This window comes from Schistocerca piceifrons, chromosome X, assembly GCF_021461385.2.
Source record: "Schistocerca piceifrons isolate TAMUIC-IGC-003096 chromosome X, iqSchPice1.1, whole genome shotgun sequence".
Lineage (NCBI taxonomy): Eukaryota > Metazoa > Arthropoda > Insecta > Orthoptera > Acrididae > Schistocerca > Schistocerca piceifrons.
The window spans coordinates 918706761-918720622 of record NC_060149.1 but is presented as its reverse complement, the minus strand read 5'-3'; the positions used below and the strand labels follow the sequence as shown (position 1 = coordinate 918720622).

Below are 13862 nucleotides of genomic sequence, written 5' to 3'. Positions count from 1 at the left end.
TATAGGACATAGCTACAAGCTTTAGGTGCAGCCTACAGTCACTATCCTCTCAATTGGCAACATTATAACTTTTAGGAACAGTAAGTACTCAAACGAACAGCTATGGGTTCATTCCCAGTTAACATATACATCATATAAGAACAGATTACCTACTACATAAAGTTGAATACACACAATTTTAGGAGTAATACTTACATTCTTTCAATAAGTCCGTTCTCATCTAGGGCGTTAGGAAGATCACGTTTGTTTCCTAAAACCAAAACTGGTATACCAGCAAGTTGCGGCTTATCCAGTAAACTATGAAGTTCATTCCGAGATGCATCAATTTTTTCTTGATCTGCTGCATCTACCATATATCTGTAATGGTAGAAATAATTTAATATATTAGATTCCAAAGTGTAAGGAGTGAGACAAGATCAGCAAAGACAGCAGCCTACAGCACTAAATATACAGTAGCAAGTAGAAGAAGAGTAGCTGGTAGCACATGCTAGAACGAAAAGTAGCCTCATAGAATCTGAAATTTGAAAAAACAGTTATAGCCTCCAATGTATATAATAGGGTACAATATACTGCAAGGCAATGAGCAACTGAAGTGTTTTTAATGACACCAGGAAAATCAAACACTGACAAACTGCTTGTGATAATCTTCAGACTGATTTGGAAAATAATAGATGGAAAACATAAGTCTGATACAAAAATCAATTTTACTGCCAGGACCATCACCACGCAATTTTACATATATACTTATCTCTTAACACTGTGAGAGTAAGATTAACTGCTGCCATTTAACTGATGTTCTGTAGATAATAAAACATTACAAATTTTAGTTATTTTATTATTTTATTTACACGTCAAGTTCCGTAGGACCAAACTGAGGAGCAAATCTCCAAGGCGATAGAACGTGTCCGTACATGAAATCACAAAATAAAAGTAATAACAGATAAAAATAAATGTTCATGAACCCAAAAAAAGTCAGTTCATAAGTTTAAGTAAATGCTATCAGCAATATAATAAGAATCAGCTTAATTTTCCAAGGAACTCCTCAACAGAATAGAAGGAGTGACCCATGAGGAAACTCTTCAGTTTCGATTTGAAAGCTCGTGGATTACTACTAAGATCTTTGAATTTGAGTGGCAGCTTATTGAAAATGGATGCAGCTGTATACTGCACACCTTTTTGCACAAGAGTTAAGGAAGTCCAATCCAAATGCAGGTTTGATTTCTGCAGAGTATTAACCGAGTGAAAGCTGCTTATTCTTGGGAATAAACTAATACTGGTAACAAGAAACGACGATAAGGAATATACATATTGAGAGGCCAATGTCAAAATACCCAGACTCGTGAACAGAGGTCGACAAGAGGTTCGTGAACTCACACCACTTATTGCCCGAACCGCCCGTTTCTGAGCCAAAAATATCCTTGTAGAATGGGAAGAGTTACTCCCAAATATAATACCATACGACATAAGTGAATGGAAATAAGCAAAGTAGACTAATTTTCATGTCGAAATATCACTCACTTTTGATACCATTCGAATAGTAGAAATGGCAGTATTAAGTCTTTGAACAAGATCCTGAACGTGGGCTTTCCACGACAGCTTACTATCTATATGGACACCTAGAAATTTGAACTGTTCAGTTTCACTAATCATATGACCGTTCTGTGAAATTAAATGTAAAATTAAAATGTCAGGTTTTGTTGAATTGTATGTTAGAAACTGTAAAAACTGAGTCTTACTGTGATTTAACGTTAGTTTATTTTCTGAAAGCCATGAACTGAGGTCATGTGCTGCACTATTTGAAACCAAGTCAATGTTTCACACAACATCCTTTACTACCAAGCTAGTGTCATCAGCAAACAGAAATATTTTAGAGTTACCCATAATACTAGACAGCATATCATTTATATAAATAAAGAACAGGAGCGGCCCCAACACTGATCCCTAGGGGTACCCCCGACTTGACAGTTCCCCACTCAGATCCCACATCACAGCCGTTATCAACACTGTGGATAGTGACCTGTTGCTAAATTAAGAGGTGAACCAGTTGTGAGCTACTCCCCGTATTCTGTAATTGTCCAACTTCTGGAGCAATATTTTGTGATCAACACAACCAAATGCCTTAGTTAAATCAAAAAATACGTCAAGTGTTTGAAACTTTTTGTTTAGCCCATCCAGTACCTCACAGAGACCAGAGAATATAGCATTTTCAGTTGTTAGACAACTTCTAAAGCCGAACTGTACATTTGATAGCAAATCTTACGATATAAAATGATCAATTATCCTTACATACACAGCCTTTTAAATAACTTTTGCAAACACTGATGGCATAGAAATAGGTCTAAAATTATCTACATTATCCCTTTCTCCATTTTTGTAAAGTTGCTTTACTACTGAGTACTTTAATCGCCCAGGAAACTGACCATTCCTAAAGGAAAAATTACAAATATGGCTAAATACAGGGCTAACATGTGCGGCACAGTACTTTAATAGTCTGCTCAGCATTCCATCATAACCATGAGAGTCCTTACTCTTCAGTGATTTAATTATTGACTCAATCTCCCTCTTGTCTGTATCACAAAGGAGTATTTCAGACATCAATCTCGGAAAGGCATTTGCCAAGGAAATTATATAATTCTGTGTAGAAACTAATTTTTTATTTAATTCACCAGCAATGCCCAGAAAATGATTGTTACATACTGTTCATATATCTGATTTATCAATAACAGAAATATTTTTACTATGAACTGACTTTATATCGTCGACCTAGTGCTGCTGACCAGACACTTCTTTCACAACTGACCATATGGTTTTAATTTTATCCTGTGAATTAGCTATTCTATTTCCATGGAACTTACTAATTGCCTTTCTTATAACATTTTTAAGCACCTCACAATAATGTTTGTAATGGGCTACTGTAGCTTGATTGTTACTGCTTCTAACATCTTGATATAATTCTCGCTTTTTTGTACTTTATATCCTTATCCCACTAGTCAGCCACCTGGGCTGTCCATTATTGCTAGAACCCCGTTTAAAATGTTCTTTCCTACATAGTTTGTAATTAAATATGACATTGGTTTGAGTAGAAAAGCCTTTTAGTGTTAAAATTTGTGCATCATGGTCTGAAAGGCCATTGACACTTTTACTAACAGAATGCCCATCTAGTAATGAAGAATGAATAAAAATATTGTCTATGACTGTGCTACTGTTCCCCTGCACCCTAGTTGGAGAAAACATAGTTTGCATCATATCATATGAATTTAGGAGATCTACCAACATCCTTTTTCTTGCACAATCATATACAAAATTAATATTGAAGTCACCACATATAACTAATTTTTGGTGCTTCCTATAAAGTGAACAAAGAACCCTCTCTAGCTAGAGCAAAAATGCTCTGAAGTCAAAGTTAGGGGATCTATGAACAACAACAATTAGAAGTTTAGTTTTACTAAATTCAACTAACGCTGCACAACTTTCAAATATCTGTTCAGTGCAGTGTTGTGATATATCTATGGACTCAAATGGAATACTGTTTTTTACGTACAGAATGACTCCCCCACCCCGCAAGGAACTCCTTGAGAAACAGCCAGCTAATCTGTAGCCTGGTAAATGAAGCCTATGAATTATCAAATTATTTAAGTGATGCTCTGATATACCAATAATTTCAGAGTCAACATCTATTAGCAGTTCACTAACTTATATTTTGATGAAATATGCTAATTCTTTCTCTACTTGGAAACATTACATCCTCTGAAAGTGAGCCCTTAGTTAGAGGGACTTCCTTTAAGCATGTATACCTATCAGCTAACTTCAATCTAAAAAAGGTGTAGCTCTAACACCAACTACTACAGGAATTTTTCCACGAGTGACACCACCACCACCACCACCTATAAGCTTAGCGAGCCTCCCCTTCCCATACCTATTGAGGTGCAGGCCATGCCTAGTGAAACCTGATCTACCAACTGGCACCACTGAGATGTGATTCATGCCCTCTGCCATCAGTGCCCTCCCCAGCCCCACATTAACACGCCTAACAGCCGCATTAAGGTGAGGCCGATCATGACGCTGAAACAGTTGCACGAAATGCACATCAGTGCCATCAGTTTGAGTAGCTATCTTAACCAAGTCACCACCAACATATTCCCCATCCCTATCGAGACTATTCCCTGCTCCACCCACTATCACTACCTGATCCTCCTCCGTAAAATTCTTACATAACTCCCCCATGTTTCCAGTCACCTGAGCCAACCCTGCACTAGGCTTCACAATGCTGGTGACCTGGCACTCACTCCCCAACACTTTCTGCAACTGCTGGCCCACACCTCAACCATAAGAACTACCTAGCAGCAGAACCTTCTTTCTGCTAGACTTTGCAACTAACCTAGGCCTCCCAATAGCTGAGGACTGCTGCAAGTTCCCTCCATGTACAGTGTACTATGTATCATAAATAGTGATGAAAGTTTTAGCATACTACTTTGAATTTATAATTCTCAAGGCACCTACAGCGAGGCCTTTCAGCTGAAAAGAAGTAAAATGACAGAGCAATAAATAGCCTCTGCCTAGGGAAGTATTCCTTTGCACACTGTTAGCTACCTTATGATATGTGGCAAAGAGTACTTTGGGTACCATTATCATTTGCCTCACTTTTCCTTTCCATTTGCCGATGGTGCACGGGAAGAATGGCTGATAGCAAACCTCTGTATGTGTTCAAATTTATCATTATGGTTATTTCACCAGATTTAGCTCGGAGACCTAAATGTTGCTAGGCTTGTTAATAGGCACACACATGGAATTTTAACTGTAAACCCCATGGATACACACCTTTCTAGCAGTGTCATTGGAGCTGGATAAGCATGCTACCTCCTTAATGCTTAGCACTTCCTAAACATACTCGTGGTGAAATATGGTGCTATTCTCCAACTCATCTGCTCAGTCTGTGTGGTAATAAATCCACATCACTGAATAATATTTCGGTCAGTTGTAGGAGGATTTTGTGAACTACTTATTTTGTACGTGAATTACAAGTCCTTAAGATTGTTCCCATGGATCTTAACCCACCATTTGTTTCTTTTTTTTTTCTTAACTACTACTACGTGGTGGTTCCACTTTAGATCACCCCAGATATGTACTTTTAGGTCCAACTGCATATCATTTAGTAAACACAAAGGAAATTTTCGTGTAAATTACGAAAGAAACAAAAAAAAAAGGGTCAACTGGAATAAAAACATGTATGTCCCCGTACTGGTTCGATTCCATCCTACTGACCCTAGCGATGACTATTTGTCCAGTAACTAAATGTGAATCTAAATGAATTAAGTAATTACATTAAATTCCTCATAGCTTGGCAAAGATATCTGAAGGTACAGTCCTGTCAATAACTGTGTCATTAATTCCTAATAATTAGGAAGGATATGACACTGCAGTTTTAGGCCCAGGGTTACTGCTTTTAAAATATCAAAAATTTCAACAGAATAAACAATCATATTGGTCTAAACAGCTACATTTACTGACTGTTCATCTTTAAGCACTGGGTTCTGTATTTTTGATGCACTCATCACAGCAATTTTGCGACTTGCTTGACTGACACTTATGCCCTAATATGTTGCAAGTCTTAGTATTATGGCTGTTGATTTCATGTCTCTTAGTAAATATTTCTCAATTCATTTTCACATGAACTGGACCGCAGTCACATACTACCTGAAATCTGTCGTTCCTATTATTTTAAGAAAGTGTGTTGCAAAAATCAACTCTTCTGTTAAGTTTTCATTCTTAATATTATTGTATTGTTCTTGCACTAAACAGTCTTTCAGCCTATTTGGGGGGGGGGGGGGGGGGGGGGGAAATCAACTGTGTTTTTAGTGGTACAGGTTTGTCACTGAAGTTAGTAATAACTCCGTTTCTGAGAGATACTGTCATTTTTCTGAGAATTTCTCAGTCTCTACAGTATACATGAACAGATTTCTGTGTCAAATATACAACAAAATTTATTTATAAACAGCATTGGGATAGAAATAATACCGAGGCTTTTGAAATAGTTGCTAAGAAATATATCATCATACCACCACCACCACCACCACTCTTCCCCTGTAAAAATTCTGATCCTATCATAAACCATGATTCACCATACTTTAATAAATTCAGTGTTCATTCAGTATACTGAACAGAGATTTCCTGCATGTGTATTGTCACAATTAATGCATTATCAATTTAGCTGTGATTAATTTATACAACACACACTTAATGTTATCCACAAAAACTGCAGTCTACTGTGTGGATGAAGCTTCTTGCTAAGTTTCATCCACAATTGCGTCCCTCTGTTTTCTCCAGTCTTTCTTGCTGAACACTGTGTGCTACATCTGTATCAGGTATATAACCAAAAACACTTTTGTGAGCAACAGTTTTAGTATTTGCCAATATGAGTTCACTCGAAAGGAATGAAGCAAGAATACGGGTAAGCATCCTATTAACAATGAAGTCATTTGGCACCAAGTTCAAACATAACATGGAAAAGAATGGGAAGGAAGTTTGCTATATCCACTTGAAAGACTCAGTCTAGCATTCACATCAAACAATTTGGTGAAACTGCAGAAAACCTAAATCTGGATGACCAGATAAGAACTCTGACTCCTCGAATGTGTGTACTAACTTACCGCTGCACCACATTGTTTTTTTGTTCTCTAAGCTGTTCCACTGGTAGCTCTTCCTTTAGCACCTCCAAGCCACTAGTTTACTTTTCTCCTCTCGCAACTCTCCCCCACTCTTTTCTCCAAACATTTATTTACAAACAGATGTCAAGGGTCAACCATATATTATAGCTTTAGTTTCCTATTTCCACATGTTCACTGCTGAGTCTTATTTCTTACTGCAGTTACATAACTTCAGCCATCACACTGTTTTCACGAAGTGAGATAGGACAGTGGTTAGCACACTGGACTTTCAATCAGGAGGACCAGAGTTCAAATCCACATGTGGCAATCCTGATTTAGATTTTCCATGATTTTCCTACTAAGTGCAGTTCATTTTTGAAATGGCTATTTGACAATTTTTCACCAGTTGTCCATACACATTCTGCTGCCTCTTTCAACTGACATTACTTTATTTTCAATATTTAAACAATTTTATCTCCACTTTTAGCATGGGTTGTACTCAGCAAGCTTTCTTATTCTATGGCTTTTTTCTAATAGTGTTTGCTGATATCACTCATTTCCTTAATTTTATATAAATTGCATCACAGTTATTTACTTTTCTCAGTATCTTCCAATTTTATCAATTTTCCTAATTATCTACTTGTGCAGATAAATGATATATCACAAACTAATATTTGTAAATAGTTATCTTTACTGTGCAATCCATACACTCACTTCAGACAGTGTACCGTCAAAATCTAAAATTCTGAGATGCCAGTTCTTAAGCAAATGACATACATGGTTTGATACTTTTTTCCTCCCTTAGTCAGTCAGAAACAGATTTCGTCAAGAGTGTGTTAAGTGGCTGGAAAAGGGCAATGTCGACATTAATTACCAACTGTTTCAGTGAAACATTTGGTCCAAAAAAATTTTCGAAATAGTTTCTCAAGAATTCCGTCAGCAGATAGAAATCTTGGCCCTTTTTGTTTTAAGAGGATGTTCTTAAGATGTAATGATATGTTACACTACAAAACAAAATGGTATGAAAACTTACACAATGGCATTTACTCCGCGACAATATCGCTCCCACATCGATCTAAATCTGGGCTGTCCTCCAATGTCCCATACTTTTATCGTTACGTTTCCTTTTGTTATCTTCCTCATATTGAAACCTACCGTCGGTATCATATCTTCACTGAATTGACCGGACTGCAAACATATGAAAGAACCATCATCACACTAAAGTAAAGACCGGAGACATATGGGCAACATAAAGTACACAATAAAGAAAACTTCGTAGTGCCAAACTTGCTGTTTGAAAGAGTAATTTAAAAAAACTGCACAAAAACCACTTTCACGAAATTCACTGGTAATTAACGATTGAACAAGAGTATGCCAGTCGTCCAAAAGAAATGAATCATCATGAAAATAAAGTTTTAATATATCAATATTTATGTTCTTACCGCTATGACGTTTACGAACGTAGTTTTACCAGAGTACTGCAAGCCTACTAATGTCAGTTCCATTTCTTCTTTCCAAAACAAACTTTTAAACCAATCTAGAATACGATTTATTAAAGCCAACATGTTGTCTGCCGCTCTGAAATCTGCCCACAGCAGTTAAAATAAAGTGGTCCACTTGGAATATCAGAATATTGCCGAAGACACCGACAATTACAATATTTGCCTTCACATCAACATCTGGCCGTCAAAAGTCCTATGACTATTCGTGTTACTGCAAGGTTCAAAATCCACACTGAATGCGCTGTCACCCAAAAATTATATAAACCCTTAGTGCGTAATAGGGCGATGACACTATTGTCATAGTGATGTTCCGTTACATTTGAAAGCAATGTTTATTGTACATAAAACATATTTCTAATTTTTAAGTAAATAAATTTAACTCTGGTAGGTGGTGTTATTGTTTGCTGTCTTTCAAAATACCTATAAACCTAGTTACATAACTCGTATCCCTATTTTACTGTAGCTTTTCCAGGCGAATAAAATTTATAGAACTACGAAAATATTATTTCTGTACTTTTTCCAGTACGTTTTTCTGAACTTTATTATCGATTTTTTTAACATTCGATGTCAAAGAGTTCCATTATGATATGCAGTGGTGTGTAATATCTTTTTATTTCAAAACATTGTGTTGTTTATTTTAATGAAGGATAATGAGATTTGTGACACAATGTGATTTTTTCACAGCGTGTAGCGTGCCAAGCATTATTTCAGCATGAAATCGCTAACACGCTTGGTAATATTGCTGCTAGCTGTTTGCGTCTGTTTTGTATACGTTGGCGTGAATCTTTTGTACCTCAAACCAAAACTGTATAATGCATTTGGAAGTCAAACTAGTGCCATGAACTTAGTGTATGTGAAACATAAGCCGTCCACACAGTTTGAAACCAGGGGTGACATTATCTCTAGAAGCACAGAAACCAAAATTGAAGCAGATGCTAGTGTTCCACATCTTTACAAAGGTTCACTTCGCAATCCTTGGAGTAGCAGGTACGTGTATTCGTTGTTATTTAAAGCAAAATTTGATTTATGGGTCAGTTTGAGAGGGAGGAAGGGTTATTATTTTGTGTATTTATTATAGTAAATTATTGATTTTTGTTTTCATAGAACTCAGATTCATCTGTTTGGAAGCGTCTGGAAGACATGTAATATGGAAAAACTATTTAGACTGTGAAGAAGAGAATAACATTGTTTACTGTGCAAAATATAATATAGCTGAAAGTGTTTTGACTCTTTTAATTATATCCTCATACTTTACTGCCTCTAAATAGATTTTAGTTGTATAGACCTATGTTTCAGATTGGCAATAACTAAATTGACAAACGCAAGTGTCAGGGATGAGGGGAAGTGACAGGAGAGGAAAAAAGAGAACATATTGAAAATAATTCTTAAACTCCCGGATACTTCTAACTTTGAGGGCTACTGGGTGCATGCTATGTATAGTAAAGAAAGTGGCTTTTTATGACTAGATGTTATGTTACATGGAATCTCTGCACCAAAATTTAACTGACAAGTGTCCTTTTTGTATGACGTATGTTTCTTTTCTGTTCGCCTTCCACATAAACATTTCTTATTGTTATTCAGGAAGTGTAATGGGATAAATCAACCATTGTGCTGTTGAACTTAATTTACTCACGAACACTGTTGCTCTTATAATAATTTTTGGCAGTAAGATAAACACAACATTATTGAAGCTGATATTATTCTTTATTAACTACAAATGTAGCTCTATGCACTTTGTTGGATAATGCATTAGAGCTGCATGCCAGATTTTAACAGCCTGTACATCTAAACTTGGATTTTGCGGGTATAGAACTACCTAGGAATATTTCATGGACCAACTCAAAATCTTCAGTATCAGATATATGGGATTGATTCTAGGTTTTTATCTCTGAATCCTACATAAGTCCACCAAAAAGAACATTAATGCCCCCTTAAAGAAGCTATGTTTAATTTGTCTTCTAAGTACGTATTTTTCTAGAGCTTCATGTGCTATTCACCTGAACTCAAGACATTGTACATATTCCTTGTGTGAATTGAATATAACATGACTGTCTTCTTCCTCAGGCTGAACATGTAGACTTTAACACTAGACTCTATAGACCTTCATTCCTTGGCATAATATTATAGAAAGTACTTTGACAGCTTGTAAATGGCACATGACTGGAGTTTGTGGTTGTCATTATAATGATGGTCAATTTTTTTATTTTTTTTTATTTCCCCCACCCCCCACAATGAAGGCAGTAGGGCTGTTAATAAAAGTGCTCTTTATAATGGATATTCAAAATGTAGAAGAGCCACATGTTGCAAGAAAAATGCTAGAAAACTTGCAAACTGTAACGCTTAGTGTTCCACCTGTCACTAACAATAGGGTCCAGTACTATCATCATCTCCCTGTAGTACAACACGTTGTTAAATACATATAACCATCACCTTTGTAACAAAGTTACTGTCATCAGTATGTTAACAGATTGCAATCATCATCATCAGCAGCACATACAATTTGACAGCCACTGCAGTATTAAGATTTCCTCTATACTTGACCATGCATTACATTTTTAAGATATCCGCACCCACTTTGCTCTTCTGTGTTTTGTAACTTCCCACTCTGTTGCATCATCATCATCTCAGCCTTTTCTCATCACTTCGTTATTTAGCAAAATGTTTCCTTGATCCTTCTACAATCTGTTCACTTGGCTAGAGGCCTCTCTCACCACCATTTTCTTAAGATCATAATTACGTCTTCCACCCAGGCCTATTACCTGATCCATTTGTTTGCTTTCCTGTCTCTCCTAGTAATTTTCCACATGCATTTCTCCATTGCTCACTGAGCAACCAACTTCAAATGGGCTTCACATTAAAAGTTTTTCTCACTGCCACAAGATGCAAGAGGTAATACACACTGATTGCATACAGTTCAGAAGCTTCTTAATTCAGAAAACGCTGTTTATTGATTGTGTGAACCATGACATTATGTTACAGAAATTACAATTCTGTGGTATAAATGGAATAGCATATGAGTGGTTTAAGTAATACCTACAGAAAAGGAAACAAAAAAGTTTCTTTATATGGGTCAAGTGATTTAAATAAATTTGCCACTTCATCTAATCATCTAACTGGGATGAAATTACATTAGGTGTTCCACAGGGTTTAATCATGGGGGTCCCCTTCTGTTCTTGATGTATATGAACGACCTTTCTTCTTATCTGAAACAAGAAGCTGAAGTGACACTGTTTGCTGATGATAGAAGCATCATTATTAATCCAATTAAAGAAACTCCAATTGAAAATGACACAAATAAGGTCTTTGGAAAAGTTATTAATTGGTCTTCTGCAGATGGGCTTGCTTTAAACTTTGGAAAAGCAATGTACATCCAGTTTTCTGCCGCAAAAAGTACAGTTCTTTCAATGAATGTAACACATCAACAGAAGTCAGTAGACAGGGTGTACATGCAGATGAGAATCTTAAGTGGAAATTTTATATTTTGGATCTTCTAAAGCAACTAAGTTCAACAACTTATTTAATCAGAATAATTGCCAATTTTGAGGATATAGGAATTAGTAAGCTAACATACTTTGCATACTTTCACTCTCTAATGTCATACGGTATATTTTGGGGTAACTCAACAAAAAGTATTCACTCCTCAAAAGAAACTGGTTAGAATAATGTGTGGGGTTCATAGTCACACATCTTGTAGCATCTTAAAAAGATTGGGAATTCTTGCAACAGCCTCACAGTACATTTACTCACTAATGAAATTTGTTCTCACCAACATGGACCAGTTTAAAAACAACTGTGACATTCATGATTATAAGACCAGAAGATAGAAAGACTTACACTATCAGTTACTCAACCTATCTTTGGCACAGAAAGGGGTAAAATAAAAATATTTGACAAATTACCAGATGAAATAAAATGCCTGACAGACAGAAGTAATAGCTTCAAAAATAAATTGAAATCATATATTTAAAAAAAATCTTGTTTCACATGTGCATTTCTTGTGCACTTGACACGTTCCACATAACAGCGGCTACCATACCGTGCGATTGATCAGTGGAACATGCAACTGATTAACTAAGCCATTTTTTACTCACCTGTTTTACAGTCCAGTCAGTTATTGTCTTCATTGTTAATTTGTCCTATTTTCTTGTCTGTATTTTGGGTAAACATTATTTTAGTTATATTCTCACTGATTTTCAGGTTCACTCCCAAACATCCTCTACTCAACTCTTCCATTAGTTTTTGAAGTTACCACATTAGATGCAAATAATACAGTGCCATCGGCAACATTTTGGTGATTCATGTGTTTTTCCCATTTAAGAAGTGAATCAGAGTAACATAATAGTAATTATTTTTTCTGATTTTATATGCAAAGTAAAATGTTTAATTTATTTAAAAATGGCAGTTTGAAATGGAAACAAGAAAACAGAAAATTATGTCTAAAATTTATTTTATTGTTTCCCAGTAGAGTTCCTGTTTACCCAGTAAATCTTCATCAATGTCATGGTTCCATTTTTAGTCATAACCCTGTTGTAGCAAATAATGAGAGGGCAGTCAGTTGAACTAGCTTTGTAGTTAAAAAAATTGTCTGTACATCTGATTCCCCACTCCCCTCATTTTAATGGCTTTAATTACAGATATGTATACATTTTGACCTAGTTATGTTTATAGTTTTATTTTAGTACTTTCATTTTCAGAAATTTGGGAAGTATCCTTTCCTGATTTGATTTGATTTATTCATGCAGGAATCATCTTCCAGTGATGAGGACTTTGTCATCATAATGCAGTGAAAATAAAGTGTTCAAAATATATGAGTACATAGAGTATGTAGGTATATTTTTGCGAAGATAAGATCAGTGGCCGCCCATGGCCTTGCTGAAGGAACCATTACAGCATTTGTGTGAAATGATTTAGGAAGACCTGAATCTGCATGGTTGGACAATGCAAAGTCTGCCCTCCCGAAAATTAGATCAGTGTATTGACAAATGCACTGCCTCATTAAGTTGGTCTCCATTGTACAATGTCGTTTTACACACTGTTTGTCCCATACAACTTAAGAGACACAGTTTTTCATTGCAGTAAGAACACTTGCTGGTGACTCCTGGACCATGAACCTGCTGCTAGGTTCCTTGCACTTACTCCAGTCTGTTTGAAAAACTGACTCCAAGTTGATAAACAATGAACTATACCCCCTGCACATTTTCATGTCCTACTCTCAGTCCACCTGAAAATCTGAGTTAGCATCCCACCTATGATGATTGAGACGTTGAACTCAGGATAATGCAAGATATGAGGATCATGCATGTCAGATCTTAAACCATGATTTTTCTGTAAAAGCCTCTCATAGTAATGTGTAGCTGTCTCCTTTCATTATTAACTGTTGTTTAAATCCTTCCAGGTAATGTGTAACATGCATTAGTTATGAAGTATGTTTTAGCTGTGTTTTTTTTAAACAAATTTGTTTTAGTAATCCTTAATCTCCTTGGGCAGTTTATTGCACAGTTTTATTCTCTATTAGAAAATGATGGTGTTGCATTTTTTTACACTTGGTGAATTTGATTAGTCAATATATTCACTTGATGCAGTAAGAATACCCAGTATTTTAAGTAGGCCCTAGTTCTTTACACTGAGCCTAACTACGACTTCTATTTATTATTCTTACAGCCCTTCTTCACAGTTCGAAGATTGTGTCCATGTTTTGTGCCTTTGATCATCAGAA

At 36.1% G+C, this 13862-nt stretch overlaps 2 protein-coding genes across 4 annotated transcripts in view; one reads left to right on the top strand and one right to left on the bottom strand.

The window, feature by feature from the left end:
* The window catches only part of LOC124721287 (ADP-ribosylation factor-like protein 8B-A), a 49777-nt gene extending 41395 nt beyond the window's left edge, over nucleotides 1-8382 (bottom strand). Inside the window, exons 1-3 of the mRNA XM_047246196.1 lie at nucleotides 8087-8382; nucleotides 7678-7832; nucleotides 196-357 (exon numbers count right to left, since the gene is read on the bottom strand). Of these exons, the coding sequence (XP_047102152.1) occupies nucleotides 196-357; nucleotides 7678-7832; nucleotides 8087-8209 (440 nt within the window). The 5' untranslated portion in view covers nucleotides 8210-8382. The remainder of the gene's footprint in view (nucleotides 1-195; nucleotides 358-7677; nucleotides 7833-8086) is intronic.
* Nucleotides 8383-8786: 404 nt separating this feature from the next.
* Nucleotides 8787-13862, top strand: part of LOC124721297 (glucoside xylosyltransferase 1) — a 150554-nt gene continuing 145478 nt past the window's right edge. For all 3 annotated transcript variants that reach the window (XM_047246206.1, XM_047246204.1, XM_047246205.1), the window contains exon 1: nucleotides 8787-9133. In XM_047246206.1, the coding sequence (XP_047102162.1) occupies nucleotides 8859-9133 (275 nt within the window). In that variant the 5' untranslated portion in view covers nucleotides 8787-8858. The remainder of the gene's footprint in view (nucleotides 9134-13862) is intronic.